This window comes from Ctenopharyngodon idella, chromosome 5 (assembly GCF_019924925.1).
Source record: "Ctenopharyngodon idella isolate HZGC_01 chromosome 5, HZGC01, whole genome shotgun sequence".
Taxonomy (NCBI): Eukaryota; Metazoa; Chordata; class Actinopteri; order Cypriniformes; family Xenocyprididae; genus Ctenopharyngodon; species Ctenopharyngodon idella.
The window spans coordinates 38,008,917-38,032,583 of NC_067224.1; the positions used below are offsets into that span (position 1 = coordinate 38,008,917).

General features: G+C 35.6%; 1 protein-coding gene across 1 annotated transcript in view; it reads left to right on the forward strand.

Annotated features, from left to right (window-relative positions):
• Positions 1 to 23,667, forward strand: part of LOC127513612 (calcium-binding protein 7) — a 46,123-nt gene that overhangs the window by 13,281 nt on the left and 9,175 nt on the right. The window contains exon 2 of the mRNA XM_051895580.1: positions 22,071 to 22,214. Coding sequence (XP_051751540.1) covers positions 22,071 to 22,214 — 144 coding nt within the window. The remainder of the gene's footprint in view (positions 1 to 22,070; positions 22,215 to 23,667) is intronic.

Sequence of the window (23,667 nt, forward strand, 5' to 3'; positions counted from 1 at the left end):
GAGATGAGTCCCTGTATAGTCGTCCAATTTGACTCTCATATGCTGATGTAATATGTATTATAATAGGTGATTTTTATAAAATGTAGTTTGATTACTATCTTCTCAGTTGTTTAAAAGATTAAGGTAATTATCAAAGTTTGATAAAATGTTTAATTTTCCAATAAAAAATGATAAATGTTTACATGATTTGTTACATTTAATTACCCCTTAGCAGATTTTGACTCAAATATGTGTGTGCGTGTGTGTGCGTGTACATAAATCACGTATAGCCAATCACGTGCTAGCAAGAATGTGCATGCGTATTGGATGGATCAGCCTAAAAAATACATTTTTTTTTTGAGTGATTTGAGCTTAAGAAGCACAAATTATTATACCATATGTCATTGGAACATAATTTTGTGTCACGAATATGGCCGTTGAGTGAACTAACTTCCTTTACAGTGACTTTCATGTGGAGAAAACCCATACCTTAATGCATTTATCTGCATTTCTTCATTTTAGAAAGATATTAGAGAGATAATGCTTAATATATTTTTCTCATTGACAGAAATACAAATTAAAATAGGTTATTTAATTCAGCTTATGGCTTTATCTACAGCTTTGTATTTGTAATATACCGTCATGCACTTTTAGGAAAATATGTAATGAATGCTGCACAGTTAGCTATTATCAGACTCCAACGGGGTGATCATGTGCTCTTGCATTAGTGCAAAAGGGATTATTTTGCAATAATGGCTGAATAATTTATTACATTACCACACAAATACATAGATAAATAGACTGAAATATCCACTTTAATTTATTGTGCAAAAAAACAATCTGACTGCAGAATGTCACGACTGACCAATCAGAATAAAGCATTCCAGAGAGCCATGCAATATCTTTGTTAATGTTTTTAATTGCCTGATACCCAGCTAACAGGAAACATTCTCAGAAATTTGGCTAACATTCTGTCAAGGTTCTCTCAAAGTTATGAACAAACATTCTTCCAGTAATATTAATAGAACATTCGTTGAAAGTTAACTGGTCTTTAATAACATTATCAAAACATAATTGGCACAAAAACGTTGTTTATACATCATTCATGTAATGTTTTTCTGAAACATTTTAGTTGGCCATTACTTTAGTGAAGCTGGCCATTTACTCAAAATACTTTCACAACCCACTAGTGAGGACATTTGACTGGTCCTCACTAGTTTAAAAGGCTTATAAATCAACCAAAAGAAGATTTTATTTAAATCTAGTGTTTTACACATGTTTCTGTGATGGGTAGGTTTAGGAGTAGGGGTTGGGTTAGGTGGTAGAAAATATCATTGACCTGACATAAAATCAATGGAAGTCTATGCAATGTCCTCACTAAGATAGCAAAACAAACATATGTGTGTGTGTTTTGTCATTTAAATACTTATATTTCACATTATGGAACAATATAATATAATAGCATAATAAAAGTAACTAAACAAGTGCCTAACAATTATGTACTTGATAAAAATCTAAAGTTGCTGAGGTGCATTTAAAGCTGCTCATGCATTTCTCCGTCAGGGCAGCTTGTGTCATGGCGCATAGACAGGAGGGGCAATTTACACACACTCTGATTTTCAATTACCAACATATCCACCGGTGAGAACTAGACGAGGGTTCTGCTTCAGCGGCTTTCCAAAATTGTTCTCCAAACCCCCTCTTTTTTTAAATAGGATGCCATTTTGTTGTCGGGGAAGAAAATAAATTGTGTTTTCAGACTACAATATACAAGATCTTCTGACTAGACTGTCACTGCTCTTGTGTGGATGTGTGTGTGTGTGTGTGTGTGTGTGTGTGTGTGTGTGTGTGTGTGTGTTGCACTTTTTTTAAACTAAAGGTACGTTCAATCAAATACAAAAACCTGACACTGACCTATACCATTAATCCACTATCATACCCAACCTCAAAACAAGACGCTTGACATTTAAGTGAAGGCACTGCACTTTCAACAAATGGCCCTCTGGGATGGGAACCAAGTTGTGCAGTGGACACTTGGACTGTAATTTTAAGGTAAATCGGCTCAAGAGACAATAGGTTACCATTGATAGATGGAGGGCTTTGTTTATTTGTGTTATGCTTCAGCTCTTTCGGGAGGGGTGAAATATGGATCCTGGTACAGCCTACATGTCCAGGCAGTTGAGCCAACTGTAGTCAAGACCAAACTTGCTGTTTTAATTTTAGATTGAAGCTGTTTATGCACTCACAATAATGAAATTGCTAATAAGCTGTCAACAAACGGAGGAACAGAACTATACCATTGCAGGCTTGCTTTAGATAACATCTAATACTAATAATACTAGTATGTTTAAAACTGCAATGGAATGGTTATTTGGTTTATTTGAGATGATGCAACTTATTAGCCCTTTAGCAGGATGGCTACAGAATTGTTTTTTTAGCACATTAGCCCAATGCATATAGATACAGTCAAACCAAAATGTATTCAGACACCTTGAACATTTCATTCATTAATACAGTTGATTCACTATAGTTTAAAAAATGGTAATAAAATATGACAAGATCTCAGAGTTAAACTGTGTCAGAAAAAATGAATCTTAATTATGTCAGATAACACTTAAGCAAAACATGGTCAGGTCAAAGTGTCTGAATAATTTTTGGTTCCAAATTTTTATCAATTTTACTGGTAGGCCACTGTATGAAGAATTTTTTGGTATAATATGTCACAGTTTACTTTATTTTGCTATCCTCACTTACATAAATGAACTATAGTGTCCTGCACCCATATATCAAAATATATCAAAAATATCAAAAATGTCTGAATAATTTTTGGTTTGACTGTATATATATATATATATATATATATATATATATATGTATATGACAAGATATATATATATATATATATATATATATATATGTATATAGACACATTTCTAATTGTTATTTTTATTTATTTAGTTCAGTTCAGTTTAGTTTAATTTATTTTTTACTCTTTGTAAGACTGTCTTTCTGAGTTAAATCATTTACATCGATTTGTTCAAAAGTGAAATGAATCACTGTCTAAATGAATCAGTCATTGAATCTTTCACTCAGCCGGTTTGTTCAGAGGCACTGATTCATTCCGGAATTAAACAAGTGATGCTGCATCCCAATTCGTCTGCTTATACTACGCCCCAAAAGTATGTACTCTTTTTGTGAAGAAAAAAGTACATACTTTTGAGTGTGTAGCAGAGTAGACAAGCTTTGGGAGATACCATCATGTCATATCATTGTGTCCTTAACGAACGCTCTGTCGCACAGTTACGTGCAAACTGTCACCGTAAACTGGCCTGTCAATAATCTTGTCACAGTTAAACATCCTCCACATTTCGTTTCATTTAATTTCCTACTATACTGGAGAGAAAAGAAGTAGCACGTTGATCTGCCAGTCATGGGACTTTCATGCTGAGACTTATTTTGCATAATGGTGCATTTAAATGTTAATGACCAAACAGATCTTTATAAAAGTACACATTGTTATTGTAGATGAAATATAACACGGATAACAACATTTTTATCAGGTTAAATGTTGATTATTAGTCACTCAAACCCCTATATCTAAACCTTTCTACTTAACCATTGGTGTGCACATCCACCATGTTTGTAGATTTAAACACTTTTTATTCATGTTTGTAGTTCTGAACCAAAAACTCCTCCAAAGCGCAATGGGTTGTGGGCAATATTAGCCATTAGAGTGTGCACGGATCCACACTTCGAAAATCTGGGGACTTTTGGCATATACTCTTTTCAACATACTATGCTTTGGGACACACTTATTCTAATCTCACATACTATTTAGGATGGATAGTATGCACATTGGGATGCAGGGCGACTGTCTTATGAGCGAGTCATTGAATCATTCACTGACTGATTCGTTCTAAACCACTGATTCATTCAGTAGTGCTTTGCCTTCGATTGGAACTATTTTCATTGGCAGAGCAAAAATAGACAAGTAACTGGTAATATTGTGTCTAAAATGTAAGTTACTCAATATCTACTACTTTGTTTGTCGAACAAATTTGTATATAATTAAGTATACTTGATGAAATTTGATGTTCCATATACTCAACTCTACTTTTGAAAACAACAGTTGCATCTTAAATGATGTACTATATAGTGTTAACTTATTGACTATGCATTATGTGGTCTACCATTTAATGAATGAATTTTAATGGATCGGTGTCATCTCAAATGGAACACTTTACATTTCTTTACTACATTGAAGCAATCCTTTTTTATATACTACATAGAGGAATTTACCGCTTTTCATTTGAAGGAAATTTCAAACACACGTGATGTGACGCAAGTGAAGTGTTTCGCTCACGCTATTCCTTTACGTAGAAAATGCTGTGGCCACCATTGAGTGCATATTTGATCAATATGCAGAATTCGACGCACTTAAGTTAATTCATTAAAATAATTCCATAAAAATAATTTAAATTAATGTTTTAGGATCAATACCATAACCTCTATTTCTACGTAAGATACATTCAACTATAGTCCCTCAGTTTGTAAAAACAAAAATAAAGTGTATTCACTTACAATAGAAGCGCATTACTTTAATAATATATATATATATATATATTTTTTTTTTCTGTGGTGTTTATTTGTATTCAGGGTGTGAATTGGGTGGTTTGGAGGGTCTAACACCCCTAAAGAATGCTTGATCCCCCTGAAGGATATCAAAACAAGTTGGGGTGGTGGTCAAAGAAAGTAGTAGTAATATGAAGATTTACCTGTAAATAAGAAGATACATTTCTAGTTCTCTGACTGGTTTTAAATTGTAAAATATGTTGATCCAGAAACATGTCTTACTTTGCAAAATCACAGTATATAGTGCACCACCCCACCCCAACTTTCTGACTTCATTGAATTAAATCCTACAAAAATCTCGGAGAAACGCCAACAATCTGAATAATATGTGAAGTGTTTATCTTCATGTTTGTAAGTATTTCAACAGAATGTTATACTGTGTCAGCCGAAATCCTGATTGGCAGTGTGATTGACGCTTTAGCAGCTTATCCACAGGAGCGGTTTGTCTGCATGAGCTTTGTGATTCACATTCGTGCCTGTAATGTAGGGCTCAACTTAGAGGGTAGGCGTTATGGGGGTGTAAGTTCATATAGGTCAAATATGGCTCTCTCAAATCACAGTAACACAATACCACAAAGCAGTAGGAGCGGAGACAAAGTGGTGATAAATTTTGGCTCTGGATTTACAGAGTAAGGTCTAAAAATGTAAGCAGGCTGGGGGCTCCGTGTACACAGAATCAGAAGATGTCAAAGAGGGGAAAGTAACACATGAGATGTCTATAGAATCATGAAGCTTTATCATTCTCTCCAGGCCGGTGCACAGACATTATGGGGGGCAGGTGCTCAAGTGAGGAAAAAAGGGCACTCCTCAAAATTACTATAAAAAAATTCATTTGAATTGATACAAATTTGAACATTTGAACAAATTAATTTAGTTACATGCTGTAGAATACTTTTAAACTACTTTCATATATATATATATATATTTTTTTTTTTTAAATGTCTTTTTGACAGAAATGACTATTTATTACTACTGTTATTATACTTTTATTATTTAGATGCATTACACTGCTAATCTTATGAAATTAGTGTTTTAAAAGTAAAATTTCGAATATATAAATATGAAATTAAAAAAATGAAATTATACTTTTCTGTATATGATACTTTTATATGAAACAGAAACCGCCAGAAGGTGGCGCAAGTCTAAATATGTGGGTCAAAGAATCATTCATTCACTGATTTGTTCAAACCAGCTGATTCATTCATGAATGAAACACTACTCAGGGAGACGCAACTGTTTTGCTTTGTTCAGAACTATTTTTGTTTGTTTAAAATTTTAAATTAATGTCAACTTATTGTTCATTGAACTGTTGTATTAAAATGAACTGTTGTATGAAAACACAAATATTAAAATTACATTTGCGATCGTGCTGATATTCGGGAAAAAAGCACTTTTGCTCGTGTGATATTGCTTAACTATATCACATGATATAAACATAAAAGACAAAATCTCATACAGGGAAATAGGGCTATTACCTAGCTAGGCTGGCTCTAGATATTGTAATAGTGGTTTAATTTGACACTCTCATTACCTGGCTGTCACCAGTGAATGCTGCTCCGCTCGATTTGTGTGGTGGCTATGACGAGAGGGACAGGGGCTCCTGCGGTCTCACAGAATTAGATCTTAATGCAGTTTTCGGGCACACACTTAATTGAGAATTGATGCCATGGGCCAAAAAAACCCCAAAAACCTAAAAAAAAACTAAAATATAAAATTGAAATGCTCTTAAGGGCACTTATCTAGTCAGAGACCCAAAGAGCAGGTGCTTGAGCACCACTTGGGGTCTATCTGTGCACGTGCCTGATTCTCTCCCTCTCTTCTCTTTCAAATCTCGTGATGGATTTTAGGAGCAGTTTTTCCGACAGCAGATCAACATTCCTTTGTGAATGTTTGACAATGACTGCAGACATCTGCCTTCCACCCTGAGTCAAACTTCTGTCATCCTGCAATTATCAGGACGAGAACCAACAAAAGAGAATCTCATTTTATTGAAGTCTTCCACAGATCATGTGATCAGGTCTAGGACACTTTTTAAAAAACAAATTAGATATTTGATAATTCACTACATTTAATATTTTATCCCAATCATGTGTACACCTTTTAGAAGTGGGCTAAAGGGATAGTTCACCCAAATGTGACCCTGGACCACAAAACCAGTCATAAGTCACATGGGTATATTTGTAGCAATAGCCAACAATACATTGTATGTGTCAAAATTATCGATTTTTCTTTTATGCCAAAAATCACTAGGGTATTAAGTAAAGATTATGTTCCATGAAGATATTTTATAAATTTCCTACCGTAAATATATCAAAAATTTATTTTTGTGAGTGGATATGCATTGCTAAGGACTTAACTTGGACAACTTTAAAGGCGAGTTTCACAATATTTTGATTGTTTTGCACCCTCAGATTCCAGATTTTCAAATAGTTGTATCTCGGCCAAATATTGTCCTATCATAACAAACCATACATCAATGGAAAGCTTATTTATTCAGCTTATTATGTTCAAAAGATTTACCCTTATGACTGGTTTTGTGGTCCATGGTCACAAATATGAAAATTATTTATTTACTATCATGTTGTTCCAAAACGCTATGCTTTTTTTTTTTTTTTATGAATTGTTTTATGTATTGTTTGCTTATTTAACTAAATATGTGGATTTTAGAGAGGGTTAAGAGTTTCACTGGATAAGAACATTTTGGTTTGTTCCATGTAGCTTTTGGCTTCAGAGGACTATATATAGTGTATTATATTTTCTTTTATTTATTTTTTCTTTTCTTTTTATTTTGGCCATTTTTGTAGCCTGACCGTCAAGTCACTTTGAACTGTCATTGTTACTCTATTTGTGCCACAAATTTTTCCCTCATTTTAAGTAAATCATGTGCATGTTGTAATTATTTGTTCCCTCGTTTTACTAAATCTTGGCCACGTTGAAATAATTAGTTCCCTTAGTTTTAGTTTTAGTTAAATCAAAACGAGGGAACAAATTAGTTCAACGTGGCCCGATTTACTAAAACGAGTGAACGAATTAATAAGTCGTGTGAACAATGGCCACGATATACAGTACTGTGCAAAAATCTTAGGCCACCACCAGCTTTGTTGTTTTGGCAATGTTTTAATAATCATCCATATTTATTTTTCAGTCTCTTTATTATGATACAAACAGAAAATACAGGAAACATGTACATAAAATGTAAAAAAAAAAAAATATATATATATATATATATATTTCTTTAAGCAAAAATCAGTATTTAGTGTGACCTCCTGGACTTCTTCCATTTTCTCAAAAATGAAACTCTGAGAAACTTCTCATCAGATTTTGTTTTCTTGGCCTTCCAGTCCTTATCTGTTCCATTTAGGTTTAAGAGAGCTGGTTCCTGCTATTGCTCAAGTCTAAGGGGAGGCCAATAAATACTTGCCACTTTAGCCTATAAAAGCTGTTTTTTCTGATTTCTTTTTTTTTCATATATTCACTGTATTTTCTGTTTATATTTTAATAAAGAGAATGAGAAATAATTATATATATGGTCATTATATCATTATATCATTGCTAAAACAACATAGTGGCCTAAGACTTTTGCACTTTTGACGGCTCATTTTTTTTTGTTCAAAGGCCTTAATAATAATAATAATAATAATAAAACAAAGATATGACATCCAAAGTATGTAAGGATGTAAGAATTTCAACTAGATCTCTTTTATCGAATCCAAAAGGTTTTAATTATATTTAGCCACATATAAAGATATTTTAAAGATTTAAAAGGTCATTTGGTTTAACCGTCCAAAGGCCAATACAGCCATTTCATTTGTAATTAAAACATCTTAAAATGTAATAAATGTATATATTTTTTTATTCTGGCATGATTTTATAACATCATATATCAACATTATTAAAATTATGTGTAGAAGTCGTTGCTTTGTTATGAGAAAGAATGTCCGGAAAAATGAATTTCATTGATGTCATTCGGAGTAACCAATATAAAGGGACCATTTTGGATCAAGTCATGCGGTTAGTATCATGTAACAGGATGTGACATCATTCAGACACCTGCAAAGGACCACATGGTCATGAAGCAAAATAACTAACTCTCTTTTAACTATTTGAAAAATTAATGTTTTCACTTGCTCATACGCATGTCCCGAAACATCAGGTCATTCGGTATAACCGCTATAAAATGTTGTAATATTTTAAAAACTTGTACTAAATATAAAATGTTTGATTGTCCTTTCGCTAGCTAGCTAGATATCAGCCTGTTAGCATTTTTTTTTTTTTTTTTTTTTTTAATATCATCATTTGGTATAACCAAAACTGTCATTTGGTAAAACTGAAATTTTGGTTAAACCGAATGACTTTTTTGGTGACAAATTTTGTCCATCTTGTAAAACATGATAAAAGCAGTGTTAATTGATTATAAAAACTACATAATCTCATTGTTAATAAAACTTAATTAATTAACAAAATTAATTATATCTCCATTATGTTTTTTTTACACTTTTAAAAACCTTATTCGTCAATGACCCATATATTTTTCCACGTCATATGCGTAGCTCCATAGTGAAGCGATACAGGGTTTGTAAAATTATAGTTTTTTGGGGATTTTTTTGATGCAATGCATAAAATGTCCATACCACCTGACAGACATCAGAGATTCTTAGCCAATCAGAACACTTGGAGGTGGTTGTCTGGCAATGGAGTTTGAGGCCGGATTTCCTGTTTTCAATACAATTACATATGTGTTTGGGAAACCTGTCGGAAAACAAGTGCATACAGGTTTTTGCAAGTTCATTTGGTGCTGCTGGTGGCTGAAGAACATGTGACTTTTGATTGCCAAGCAAAAGTCACTGTTATGATGCTAGAGTGATGTGAATAGTTGCCAGGATGTTGTTATGCAGTTGCTAGGGTCTTTTGGGTGATTGCTAGGGTGTTATAGCAGGCCTAAATCAAAAAAGCCCACGTTTAAGTCTCAATGATATTTTCATTTCTAGATATGACTAGGGTTGCTTCCTTTAATGTAAGTTTAAGAGTTTTTTTATTTTTTCTTATAAAACTTTTGCAACTTTTCTTTCATTTTTGGCTGGACTTTTGCTTATTTTTTTTTATTCCTAGACACTGAAGAGCATGTGTGCTAACCCCTGCACTCTGGCTCTAACAATGGACAGATTTATATAGAAATTGTGCCATGCAAATTGTGTTTACTGCAGATTTTGTGCCACGTTACTTGATTTGCATAATTCCTTTCATGAATTGGACAACAAAACAATGCAGACAGTGCATGCAAATAAACAGAGCCATCAGCAGACACAATTCATCCTTAGTGAATTCACCTAATCTGTTTTATCATATTTTATTTTACGGTGGAATCTGGAAAATTGCTTTGATTAGATAGTGTATCATCACTGACCCTACATTTTCAAAAACATCTTTAAGCATCAGGGTGAAACATGATAAGAATAAGGACGAGTTTCACTGCCAATGTCTCTCTGCTTAACTCTCATTCTTAGTGGCCTTTATTCAGGTGACCGGGAGGCAAATGCAACCGCTTTTCCACAACCCGAAACCGTGTGTGATTTAGGCTCCTCTGGAGGTTTACAAGATCAGAATGCAAAACGAGAGTACCCCCCTCCAACACCGCGGCCCTGCGATGTATTTAATGCTTATGTGAATACTCCAGAGTCTTGTTAAAATATGGTTACTGTAATATTCAGATCTGCTGGGCTGCCTCACCACACAAGATGGATTAAGCCTGCCACAGATGTTTAAAAATAGTCCGGAGGACACGCACACACACACGCACACACACACACACAGGCGCTAGATGCACATAGACATGCTAGTATAAAGACACACTCTCACTGTCAACCCACAAAGTTGGAGATTGTCTCTGAAGAAATTGATTTTTAAGAGTTTTACATAAAGAGCTCATTTGAGGGAAGCCTGTTGTGGAAGTGGGGAGACGCAGCTGGTAGATCTACACCGGGGAAATGAGAGATTATGGAATATAGCTGACCGGAATTGCCAAGTGTGGGATTGGAGTCATTAAAAGTATTGCTGGGAATGAATATATTTATATGCTTTTCTTATGAAGTTAGTGCAGGCCATGTTTTTTAAATGGATTAAACTATAGACTTTATCTATCTGTCTGTCTGTCTCTCTGCTATCTATCTATCTATCTATCTATCTATCTATCTATCTATCTATCTATCTATCTGTCTGCTATCTATCTATCTATCTGCTGTCTATTTATCCATCTGTCTGTCTATCTATCTATCTATCTGCTGTCTATCTATCCATCTGTCTATCTATCCATCTGTCTGTCTGTCTATCCATCTGTCTATCTATCTATCTATCTATCTATCTATCTATCTATCTATCTATCTATCTATCTGTCTGCTGTCTATCTGTCTGTCTATCTATCCATCTGTCTGCTGTCTATCTATCTATCTATCTATCTATCTATATATTAGTGGTTCAACGGATCACAAAACTCACGGTTTGGATCATATCACGGTTATTAAGTCACGGATCGGATCATTTTTCGGATCAGCACAAAAAAAAATTGGGGGGTCGGGGGTAACTTTGCATTTATTACGTAGCCCACTTTAACTACTCCGATACCACAGCAGAAACTACGAGCCTAACTAATACATTATTAAAGGCAAGTGAACAGACTGAGCAAAATACTGTACACCAAAAGAGCAAATACTGTACACCAATTACAAGCATAGATAAATACAACATAAAGTTACAAATAAAGTATAAGGTCTAACTGTAGTATTAATTTTCATGTACAGAAATGTAATAATTAAATATAAAATGACACTGTTCACTGTATAAATTTAATACAGATTAATCTTTGTTAAAGCTGTGTTTTGTTGTTTAATTTACATGACAGACAACAGCAGGTATTTATAGGTTGCTGTCACTTTAAGAGTAAGACCCCATGCACACACACATCCGAATTCTCACCTCGTTCAAATAAGACATAACCGAATGTATTTACGAGAATACTTGCCGAGAGGGGTATTTTGACTGACATAATGCGTGTACGTGTCCATCCAAGTGCATTGAGGACGCGAAAGAGAAATCAATTTGGAGTTCGCGAGCTATCTGAAACGCGCCTCTCTCTCTTTGCGCGTGAGCCTTGTATGTATGTGCGTCTGTGCGCACCGATCACAGCGTGGCGTGCGATACCGAATTAAATCCTCTTTTGCCTCTTCTAGCGCTGGAATGGTTTTATATCTATTTAATGTGTAAACTAGCAAGACAAAACACGTGCAAATGATAACCTTTTACGCCATTGCGGTGAAACTTGCAATTGATCCGCGAATCACATGCGTGCCGAACCGTGGGGCTTGGTCCGTACGGATCATGGATCAACAACGATCCGTTTAACCACTACTATGTATCTATATATCTATCTATCTGTGTATCTATCTGTGTATCTAGCTGTCTATCTGTGTATCTATCTATCTATCTATCTATCTATCTATCTATCTATCTATCTATCTATCTATCTATCCAACTGTCTGTCTGTCTGTCATTCTATCTATCTATCTATCTATCCATCTATCTATCTATCTATCTATCTATCTATCTATCTATCTATCTATCTATCTGTGTATAGCTGTCTATCTATCTATGTCTGTCTATCCGTCCACATCCATCCATCCATCCATTCTAGATGAATGACTTTAAATGAAAACCTAATGAGTGAGCCATTGCATACATAATGGATTATATTCAAGTAGTCCTTGCATAATTTGTTTGCAAGTGTGCTTGAGAGAAAGAAAGAGTGTTGAATACTTGACAGTTCTTTAACCCCACACATGCACTTTCATGTCTTTCTCTTTCAGTAGCATCTCTATATGAGAACTGTGAGAACACATTACAGCTTTGAAGTGCAACTGCACCTTCATACATCAAACAGGGCTTCAGCGTGTATTAGAAGCACCCTGCCTTGAGATGATAGAGATCCTGCGAGCCCTTTCAAGCTCCCAGGACTTTTAAAAGGAAGGTGAAAGGGGATTAAACACAGAGGTTCAATATCAGTGAAAATCCCAGGACAACAAAGGGACTACAAAGTGTATTTGTAGATGATGGCAGAATTTGATCTGAACACTTTGTGATTTGTTGGTAGTGTGATATCATGATTTGATTATACAATCATTAAATCAAAACATCATTTACTCACCCTCATGTCATTTCAAACCTGTTCGACCTTTTCTTCTCTGGAACGCAAAAAGAGATTTTAGGCAGAATGTTCAAACAGCTCTTTTTCATACAGTCAAAATGAATGTGGACGGAGCTGTCAAACTCAAAAATGATCAAATTATAAAAATTTTGGTCCATATGACATCCCCATTTATTTTTACTACATGGAAATGAGCAGAGTGAATATTCTGCTTATCTTCTGCTTAAATCACATGGTTGACAGTATGTTGACAGGACTATTCCTATAAATAATTTAGGAACAAAACAGCAATGATGCTGCAAAACCATGAATGAACAGATTTTTAGAAAAGTAAGTAACAGACTTTATGGAAGAATATTTGCTCACTAAATCAAAGCTGTAAAATGAAACACCACAATTACATTGAAACCAATTCTTATAGTCTTAATGCAATGGCAAACCCCCAAGCATATGGTCATCAGATATGAATGCCACGTGAGAGGGAGTTTAAACTGGTTTCAACTCTTCTCTCTACATCCGTTATCTCACTGTAGGACAGAGAAAAAGTACGGATATGTTATCTCTCTCTTTCTGAGCAGTGATTTGGACTGGCTGTCATGACTGTGTCAGTTTAATCCCTCTATAAGGGGCTCACAAAGTGAAAGTTAACACTGGAAAGTGATTAATTAGCTCTCTTTGAAGAAAACTTCATTCATATCTATTCTATAGCTTCTCTTTGTCCAGGATAAATATATCCATCTGTTTTCCCTTGTGAAAAACAGTGTTTTGACTCATTCTGTGTTTAGGGACTGAATGACAGTTATATAATGTCAGGCAAGCATTGACTGTTTTAATTATTTAATATTCTGCAGTAAAGTTAGTGCACATATTCAGAAGTAAACAACATCAGAGAATGACACATTTAGAGTAGAGCTAGAAAAGTCTTTTTTGGAGATCCCTTAGGGTGGCTTCAATGAATTTGTGTGGTTTGAGATAAAAAATAAATAAATAAAGTGGTCTAAATAATAGAGAAATACAAGTAATGTTTGTGCTTTAAAAATCATTTTATGTAATTGAAATAAAGCTGAATTAAAATAAAGTATACATGTTATGTGAAAACAAACAAAAATGAGAAATGTTGCTTTGGCAATGTACTAAAATAAGTGTGTTGAAGTACTAAAATGACTATAACTGAAATAAAAATTAATGAAAGCTATATAGAAATATTAACAGACTAATAAAAATTACATAAAATTACTAAAATTAAAATGAAAACTGAAATAAAAAATATAAGATAATTCAAAATATTAATTAATACTTTAATGGTATATAAATAATACTAATATTACTGGTGTTATTGTTTGATTTACAGTTAATGTCATTTTAAAGCTTATTCAAATTGAGTTGTTTACTATATAAAAGAATGTTCTGGGTTCAATACAACTGTTTCCACCCCCTCCCAATTAAAATAATTAGACCTAAATTAATTTTTATTGAATAAGTTTTATAATTTTTGATAAGGATTATGCCACTAATATTGTCAATAGAGCTTAATTGTATTAAAGGGGTCATATAATTCACTTTTACAAGATGTAAAATAAATCGCTGGTGTCCCCAGAGTGTGTATGTGAAGTTTTAGCTCAAAATACCCTACAGATCATTTTTTATAGCATGTTAAATTTGTCACTTTTTGAGGGTGAGCAAAAACGCTCTGTTTTTGTGTGTGTCCTTTTAAATGCAAATGAGCTGCTGCTCTAAAAAGGGGGCGGAGTTTCAGAAGCCTGTGTTAGCACTTAGCAGGGCCTCATATTTCCAGACGAAGACTCACTGAAATTGTCAGAAACAGCCTTTTATGTTCAAAAAGGAGTCGGACAATAATGGAGAGTCTTCTTCTTCAAGAAGAAGTGACAACATTTTGAATGCAACAGGACACTTCTGAACGGTTAGTTGATGAATTTATGTAGCTGATGTGGAGTTAACTATTTTAAGTCATTGATTAGCATATTCTGTCATGATAATCTATAAATCGCTCCTGTGGGAACTGTTGTAAGATGCTTACAGATCCAGAGAATATACAGGTGCATCTCAATATATTAGCATATCATGAAAAAGTTTTTTTTTTTTCTTCTTTTTTTTTTTTCTGTAATTCAATTCAAAAAGTAAAACTTAAATATATTCTAGATTTATTAGATATAAAGTAAAATATTTCCAGACTTTTTTTGTTTTCATTTTGATGATTACAGCTTGCTGCTCATCAAAATCAAAAAATCAGTATCTCAAATTATTAGAATATTTAATTTCAAGTTCTATTAAATTACCATTCTCAGGGTATAAATACTGGGTTTAGGTCAGTAATCCCAACAGCAGTCATGGGGAAGTCTGCTGACTTGACAGTTGTCCAGAAGACGATCATCAAGACCCTCTAAAATGAGGGTAAGCCACAGAGGGTCACTGCTGAAAGAGCTGCTGTTTGCAGAGTGCTGTGCCAAAGCATATTCATGGAAAGTTGGCTGGAAGGAAAAAGTGTGGTAGGAAAAGGTGTACAAGTGAAAGGAATGACCGCAGGCTTGAGAAGATTGTCAGGCAAAGCCGATTTAAGAACTTAGGAGAGCTTCAAAAGGAGTGGACTGAAGCTGGAATCAGTGCATCAAGAGCCACCACACACAGACGTCTTCAGGAAATGGGCTACAACTGGCACATTCCACGTACCAAGCCACTTCTGAACCAAAGACAACACCAGAAGCGTCTTACCTAGGCTAAGGAGAAAAAGAACTGGACTGTTGCTCAGTGGTCCAAAGTCCTCTTTTTAGATGAAAGTAAATTTTGCATTTCATTTGGAAATCAAGGTCCCAGAGTCTGGAGGAAAAGTAGAGAGGCACAGAAACCATGTTGCTTGAAGTCCAGTGTGAAGTTTCCACAGTCAGTGATGATTTGGGCTGCCATGTCATCTGCTGGTGTTGGTCCACTGTGTTTTCTGAAGTCACAGTCAACGCAGCCATCTACCAGGAAATTTTAGAGCACTTCATGCTTCCTTCTGCTGACAAGCTTTATGGAGATGCTGATTTCATTTTCCAGCAGGATTTGGCACCTGCCCACACTGCCAAAGGTACCAAAAGCTGTTTCAATGACCATGGTGTTACTGTGCTTGATTGGCCAACAAACTCACCTGACCTGAACCCCATAGAGAATCTATGGGGTATTGTCAAGAGGAAGATGAGAGACACCAGACCCAACAATGCAGATGACCTGAAGGCGCTATCAAAGCAACCTGGGCTTCCATTACACCTGAGCAGTGCCACAGGCTGATCGCCTCCATGCCACGCCGCATTGATGCAGTAATTCATGCAAAAGGAGGCCCAACCAAGTATTGAGTGCAGAGAAATGAACATACTTTTCAGAAGCCTGACATTTCTGTTTAAAATATCCTTTTTTTATTGATCTTATGAAGTATTCTAATTTATTGAGATAGTGAATTGGTGGTTTTTTGTTAAATGTGAGCCAAAATCATCACAATTAAAAGAACCAAAGACTTAAAGTACTTCAGTCTGTGTGCACTGAATTTATTTAATACCCGAGTTCCACAATTTGAGTTGAATTACTGAAATAAATGAACTTTTCCACGACATTCTAATTTATTGAGATGCACCTGTATTATGCTGCATGAAGGTAGAACAGGTATAGTTTAGTTTAATTATGGTTATATCTTGTCATTTTGTCATCTTGCTTTTATGACATGCTATCGCATTTGTGTTACGTTCTGTATTGCAATAACATGGCCTCACCCCTTTGTTGCGTGTTCTCGGGGGCAGGGTTTCTGTAAGTTTTAGGGTTAGTGATGTCACCTGCCCAGGAAGAAGCTCGCTGTAGTCCCTACCAGCCGTTTGTTGCAGTCCTTAAACAGAGAATTCTTTAAAAGACAATATCTCCGTTTGCATTGAACTTAGTTAAAAAAGTGAAATCGCAATGAACCACCCCTTTAAACCCCCCAAAAAATAATTTGGCTGTAGAAATCTCCAGGAGCCAAACTTATAAAAAATTATATAAATAAATAATAAAAAAAGTTTATTTACAAACAAATACATATGGTAGGAAAACATTTATTTGGCAAAGAACTGAGATTTCCCAGCAAATCTAATCATTGCCAGCAGCACAGCATCTGGCAGCGTGTTGTGCTCTGGCATGGACTTCCCCAATCGAAATGTTTTACACTCCAAGGAAACCTGTGGCAATCCCTTAATCGGATTGCTATCTGTTCCTCACAAGACACATCTCTGTGCTGCTGTTGTTGCCTCATGCCACTAAATTTCCAGAAAACATCTACTATGTCATTTCAAAGACAAAAGAAAGTGTAATTGTATTTATGAACACTGAGCTGAAAGTTGTAATTTATGTAAATTATACTGCATGTGTGGGTCAAGGCACGTTGGATCTTGGTTCGTTTTGAACAAAACAGTAAATAAAACATTAGCTGTTCAGATCTACCTGGTTGATGGAGTTGAATGATGAATATTTTAAAATCTAATAATTTAAAAACAGTCACTGATGCAAAGTGCACAATTTTTTATTCATCCACTCACCCTTGTATCATCCCAAACCTGCATGACACAAAAAGATACATTTTAAAAAAAATAGTACTAGTTGTTCTGTTCACTTTTTCCTGTTCCAAAAATGATGCAAAGCAGCATAAATATATCATAAAAGCTGTCCATTTGACTTTTGCGTCTTTTGAAGTCCAGCTTTTTGCTGGTAATCTTCCCCAATAATGAGCTTTAAAATTCTTTGAAATCTGTGTTTAAAAGTAACCCTAACCCTTCATTTTTAGCTGCATGCTTGACTTTTAAAGATATCATTATTATTTTTATAGAAAGAGCTATTTTTATGAGCAGGTACAACTTTTGATATACTGTGACAAGCGAGCGCTATCATGCTGGAAGGGCTGTGGTCTAATCACAACCCTTACAATAGTGGGTTGGAACAGTTGTGCAGTTGCCTAGCAACAGGCAGAGGTGGGTTTCCCAAAAGCTTTGTTGCACAATGAACATTGTTGAGTCCACTATAGAGCCTCCTCGGTATGGTTTCCCAAATTTTCACACATCATTATGGGGTTTTTATAAACTGAGCTCAGAGGTGTTTGTGACAGAGGCCTGATTCTTTATTTCAAACAACACCTACATAGCACCATACTTATTACACATTAGCCCCTTTCACACAGTAATCCCAGTAAATTGACCAGAATTACTTTACCGTAAATACACAAATATGCTGTTCACACAAGCAACAGCGTTCTGGTCTTTTACCGTTAAGAGACCATTCACACATCAGCACCAAAATACCGGTAAATTCTGTGATATCATGTGATTCATGTCAGTCTTGGGAAATTGTCTTTAAACGCTGCGCCGTTGTCTTCATTCGCACGCATAAGGAGAAGCACTTTAGTGTCACTATCTGTTCAAGTTGACACCATTTTTTGACTTCTGAGTGACAGGCGTAAGTGGATGATTATACAGAACGCATTTTTGATGTTAAAAACACGAGACGTGATTTATAGTATCCAACTGCATGGCCGCAGCGCTGATGAATGAAACAGAAGGCAGGGTCTCGAGTGCTACAGGCTGAAAAAGCTCTGAGATGCGGCGCAACGGTCAAAGATGTTCATTTTGCGCATATTTACATAGAAAAACTATTAAAAAGCAGCAGAGCTTACTATAAACAGCACGGAGTAATCGCGTCATCTCCATAAGAACTTCATGATTGGTCTTCTTACGTCAGCGTGTACTTGCTCAGTTGAAAGCCAAAGGTTAAAAGTGAATCAGTCAGTCAAAACAAATGCTGATATACTTTAAAATTTCTCTAGAAAATTGGTAAGTCATGTTAATGTCAGTTTTCTGTTTGTCATATACCGTACCTTTGCGATCACATGCAGGTTGAGTCCCTGTATGGTGGAAGTCGCTTAAAAAGTCTTAAAGCTCCTCCTGTGGTGAAAATCAAGTTTTTAATGTTGTTGTCTATGTGGTGTTTTTAATATGCTTTAAGACAAACCGTGTGCAAAGTCAACACCGTTGCTGAGTATTTTCTATTTAAAACTGCAGTGAAAAAAAAGACCCGCGGTTTGAAATCGCTGGTGTTTCTGACGTCACGAACTACCTTGTAACCAATCATGTCGACGTACCGACAGGCTTTAGCATATCATTAACCATGACCGCTCTGAAGCAGGAGACTCTCTAGAGAATATATCCCGGTATATTTTTCTGTTGATATAAAAAATCAGGTAGATTTGACAATATAGCGGTGTATGATGTATATAACGTTGTTAAGATGAACTATATGACTTTCTCCACTGATTTTAAGGTGTTCAAAGCGTTTCTAATGATACTGATTGTTAGAAGGTTTGTGTAACATTAGCAACACATTATTAGCCGTTTGATAATGTAGTCAAGCAAAAGGCTAATCATATTAATTACCGTTACGTGTCTGGCGCTGTAAAAAGCGATACCATTGTGCAGCGTTTACCTCAGTAAGTTGAGTAAAAGTTGAGAGTGGATCTCTTGAGCTTGTGAGAGTGAGTGGAGGTGGGGCTAATTAACATATTCATATATCTGTGTATAATAAATGAGGCAAGGGTGTAGAGTTACATTCTAGCTTTTTTAAGGCATGAACAAATTTTTTTTCACAGGAAAAAATGTTTAAATGTGTAATTTTGGTGATCAAAGATGAGTTTTAAGGGATAAAATTGACTACAGGGGGACTTTAAATTATCACCTTTGCATAGCAGTAATTACCTGATTGTCAATCAAGGATATATTTAGGCCTGTTGTCTATTTCTGTACTGTAAAAGTACCTTTTTGACTTGTGTTCTTCATAACAATCATAATCACACCGTGTTTGTTAGCTGGCCAGAGGAGAACTGACTGAGCCTGGTTTCTCCCAATGTTTTTTTTCTCCATTTCTGTCACCTAATGGAGTTTGGGTTCCTTGCCACTGTCGCCTGTGGCTTGCTTAGTTGAGGACACTTAATATTCAGCAAAATTACTGATTTGACTGCATTGATACTATTGGATGAGACTCAACTGAGCTGGATGATGACATCACTGTTTTCTCCAAAGCTGAATTTAACTCATTTCATAATTGATTTACTTTACACAGTTATTGAACTGGAATGAATCAATATTCAATTTTTTAAATTGAATATTGACTGTTTACTATTGTCTTTTTAGAGCTGCTTTACAGCAGAATTGAATTCTGTTTGCATCACTGAAACATTATTTTCCTGTTTAACATTGTAAAGCTGCTTCGAAACAATCTGTATTGTATAAAGCCCTATATAAATAAAGGTGACTTGACTTGAATAATGATCATTTTTGTGGTGTGCTCAGACATGCTCAGACAGTTGCCACATTATTTCAAGATTATCATTTCTATTATTTGTTCTTTACAATGTTTTAACACACTGCAATATAGGTTACCGCACAATATTCAACAACAGCTTTAACAGCTCGCGCTTCGGTTGCTCGACAACAACAAAGCTGGAGAATCTCACGCAGCCAAAATGACGATTGCCAGTAACGGTGTTCAGCCTTACATTGTTCAAACCGGAGTCGGACACTGATGGAGAGACTCAGGAAGACGTTTTAGAATACAACTGGACGTTTCTGAATGGTTAGTGGATAAATTTATGTAGTTGCTGTGGAGTTGATTCAATTCATTGACTAGCATGTGCCGTCATGTTAATCTTTTGTGCAAAACCCGTATGGACGCCCACTATACATAGTGTACCTGTTTGCCAAACAGAGCCGTACACACCAGGCTTACATTTATAATTGCTATCAAATGCTGTGAATAGTACTAATATTTTTTTCCAAAATATCGCTTGGACAGAAACGCTCCTTTTCTTTTTTTAGCAATCAAGCTTGCCAGGGTCTATTGCAGGCTATCCAAGCTAACAAGACTCTAAATAGTGTTCAGTGCTCGTCTGTGCAGCCAACGACAGAACAGTTAGCATGCTTTGCTCGAACTTTTGCCATGGCCTTAGAACTGGTACACCTTTGTTGCTTGCGAAAACAAAATGGCCGTGGGTGGAAACGTGCAGATTAAGGGGCGGTAATATTATATAAGATCCCCTTCCTACATCACTAGGGGAGCAAAATCTGAGCGGCTTGTTTTTTTCACGTTTACAGAGAAAGGCTTACCAAAATAAAGTTACTGGGCTGTCCTTTTTCATGTTTTCTGGGTTGGTAGATGCACTGGGGACCCGATTATAGCACTTAAACATGGAAAAAGTCAGATTTTTATAATATGTCCCCTTCAAAGAATTGTTGAATTGCAGTTATTTGTTAGTGTTTCATACTCAAATGATCTACTTGCTGAGCTTCTTGAATGATGTGTGATAACATGAGCATGTTAATGATCATTAAAATCTGCAAATGAGTCTGAATATCCTGTTTGATTTTCTCTCGTCTGGTTGATAGGGCATCTTCTTTAAAACTTCATTTCTTTTTTGGGGCATCCAAATGCGTTGCTTGCAGCTAAATTGTTTTGCTTTGAAATGAGCAAATTAGAGCCCACACTTCACTTCCGTTTGAAATTTGCTTACTTCCACCATAATGCGGAGTAAAGTTGCTTTCACCATCTGTTGCGGTTGGCTATTTGGCCCAGCAGTACCATCATTTCTTGTATTTCTCTCATATTTCCTCCCTAATTTCCTTCACTCAGGGGAGCGATAGATTTAATGTGCTGTTTTTGTTTGGACCCCATGTCCAAATAGCCATTTATCAAACTTACAGCACAGTGAGCAAGCCACAGTACCGAATACTCCTGTTCACACTCCGTATTGAATATATTATCTGGATTTATAGTAATATCTTGCAGCCTGTGTGGTTCATATTTCATAATTATGAATAAGGCATCATGGCGTGACAAGTGGAAAATTGCGAATGACTTAATGATGATATATAATGCATATACGGTGAAGCAAGTCGGCTCAACCGACCGTATGCATTGCGGCATTTTCCCATCTTTTAACAAGCCTGTACGAATGTAACGGAAATCATCCTGCTCCTTTGTTTAAATCAATCAAATCAAGAGGGTCTGTGCTCTATTGAATGTTTTTAACGAGCAGAAAGTAAATTATTGTGGGAAAAATCAATACTGTAATCATCCCTTTTCTTTAAGTCACTTGGGTGTGATGATTTTAAAATCTGTCTCTTATAACAATGTTTCAGAGTAATACTTTTAATATTGGAAGTATATAGCACCGTCTTACTGATCTGTGTGTGACTCTCTTCCTCAGAAATCCGGGAGGCGTTTAAGGTGTTTGATCGAGATGGGAATGGCTTCATCTCAAAGCAGGAGCTCGGCATGGCCATGCGTTCTCTAGGGTACATGCCCAATGAGGTCGAGCTTGAGGTCATCATTCAGAGACTCGACATGGATGGTGAGGAGACACATACACAAGACTGTGAATGGACTGCCATGAGAAAAGACCAGAATAGCTAGTCATTCTTATAGCATGGGATGCCGGTGTGCTGATGTTCCCATCAGGCTGCGTAAAGTTCCCATATAATGCTATTTTAAAGGTTCCTAATTTTGTTTTGGAGGTCTTCTACAAAAGGTTTACATTAGGGCTGTCAACGTTAACGCATGCAAATAATTCAAAATCCTTAACGCGTTAAAACAATTTGACGCATTTAACGCGAAAAAATTACGGAAGCATGTGAAATTGCGTCATAACGTAATTTACGTCATGCAGTTAGATGATCTTAAAGTCCATGCTGATTATATCAGAGATGGCAGAGAGAATGATTAATTCCAGTGTCTGTTTCGCTTTAAAACACGAACTCTCTGTCATATTGTGTCATTGTATCTTTTGACGCACTGATTGCACATTGTATTTATGCACAGACACATTTCAGTACATTCACGTTGTTTTCACACACATTCAGGATAATGTTTGGATTTGTCCTGTGTATGTTGCTGTGTACTTTAGTATATATGCAGGTAAAGGTGGTTGGTTTAGGTTTTTTTGGCATGTCCATGTGGTCCTTTTCAGTATCGCAACTTGACTTGTCTAAAATGTATACAAGCTCTTTGCTGTTGCACGTACTATACACTGTGAATTTTTTTGCTGTGATTTTTTTTTTTTATTTTATTTTTTTTTTTTTTTTATGGGTGTTTTGGTGTAGCCTACATAAATGTATGAATTATATGAAATCATATCATTTGGTTATTTGGTGTCCTTTTTTGGAAAGACATCTAAATTTACCTTGAAAAAAAAGCTGAAAAATACAGTTTTGTGAGAATCACACTTCAATCTGATGGTTTACTTTGCTGGATATAGGCAATGATGGCAAAATGGACGTGTTAAACAAGATAAATAGTGTATGCTTAATTTCACGATAAGTGTGCGATTTAATCGCGATTAAATAAAAAAAATTCATCTATTGACAGCCTTAGTTTACATGCATCCAAGGTCAAAAACACTTCAATTTTCTCATATTGCAGCATCACTTCTTTTCTCACAGTGTCTGAAACGGTTCGGTAAAGGATTAAGTGTCTCTAAGCCCCTCCTTTCCGAGAGCCTACTCTGCTCTGATTGGTCTACTGCTTGCAGTACGTGTCAGAAACGAAACGGCCATTACCAAAATCTTGTCAATGGTGGGGAAGAGTTAAAGAGAGAGTTCATCCAAAAAATGTCAATATTCAATCAATATATGCTCATGTTGTTCCAAACCTGTACGAATTACTTTCTTCTTAGATCACAAAATAAGATAATTTCAAAATATCATCTTTTGTGTTCTGCAGAAGAAGAAAGTCATACAAGTTTGGAACGAGTAAATAATGACTCAGTTTTCATTTTGAGGTGAATTATCCCTTAAATTGAAGCCCAA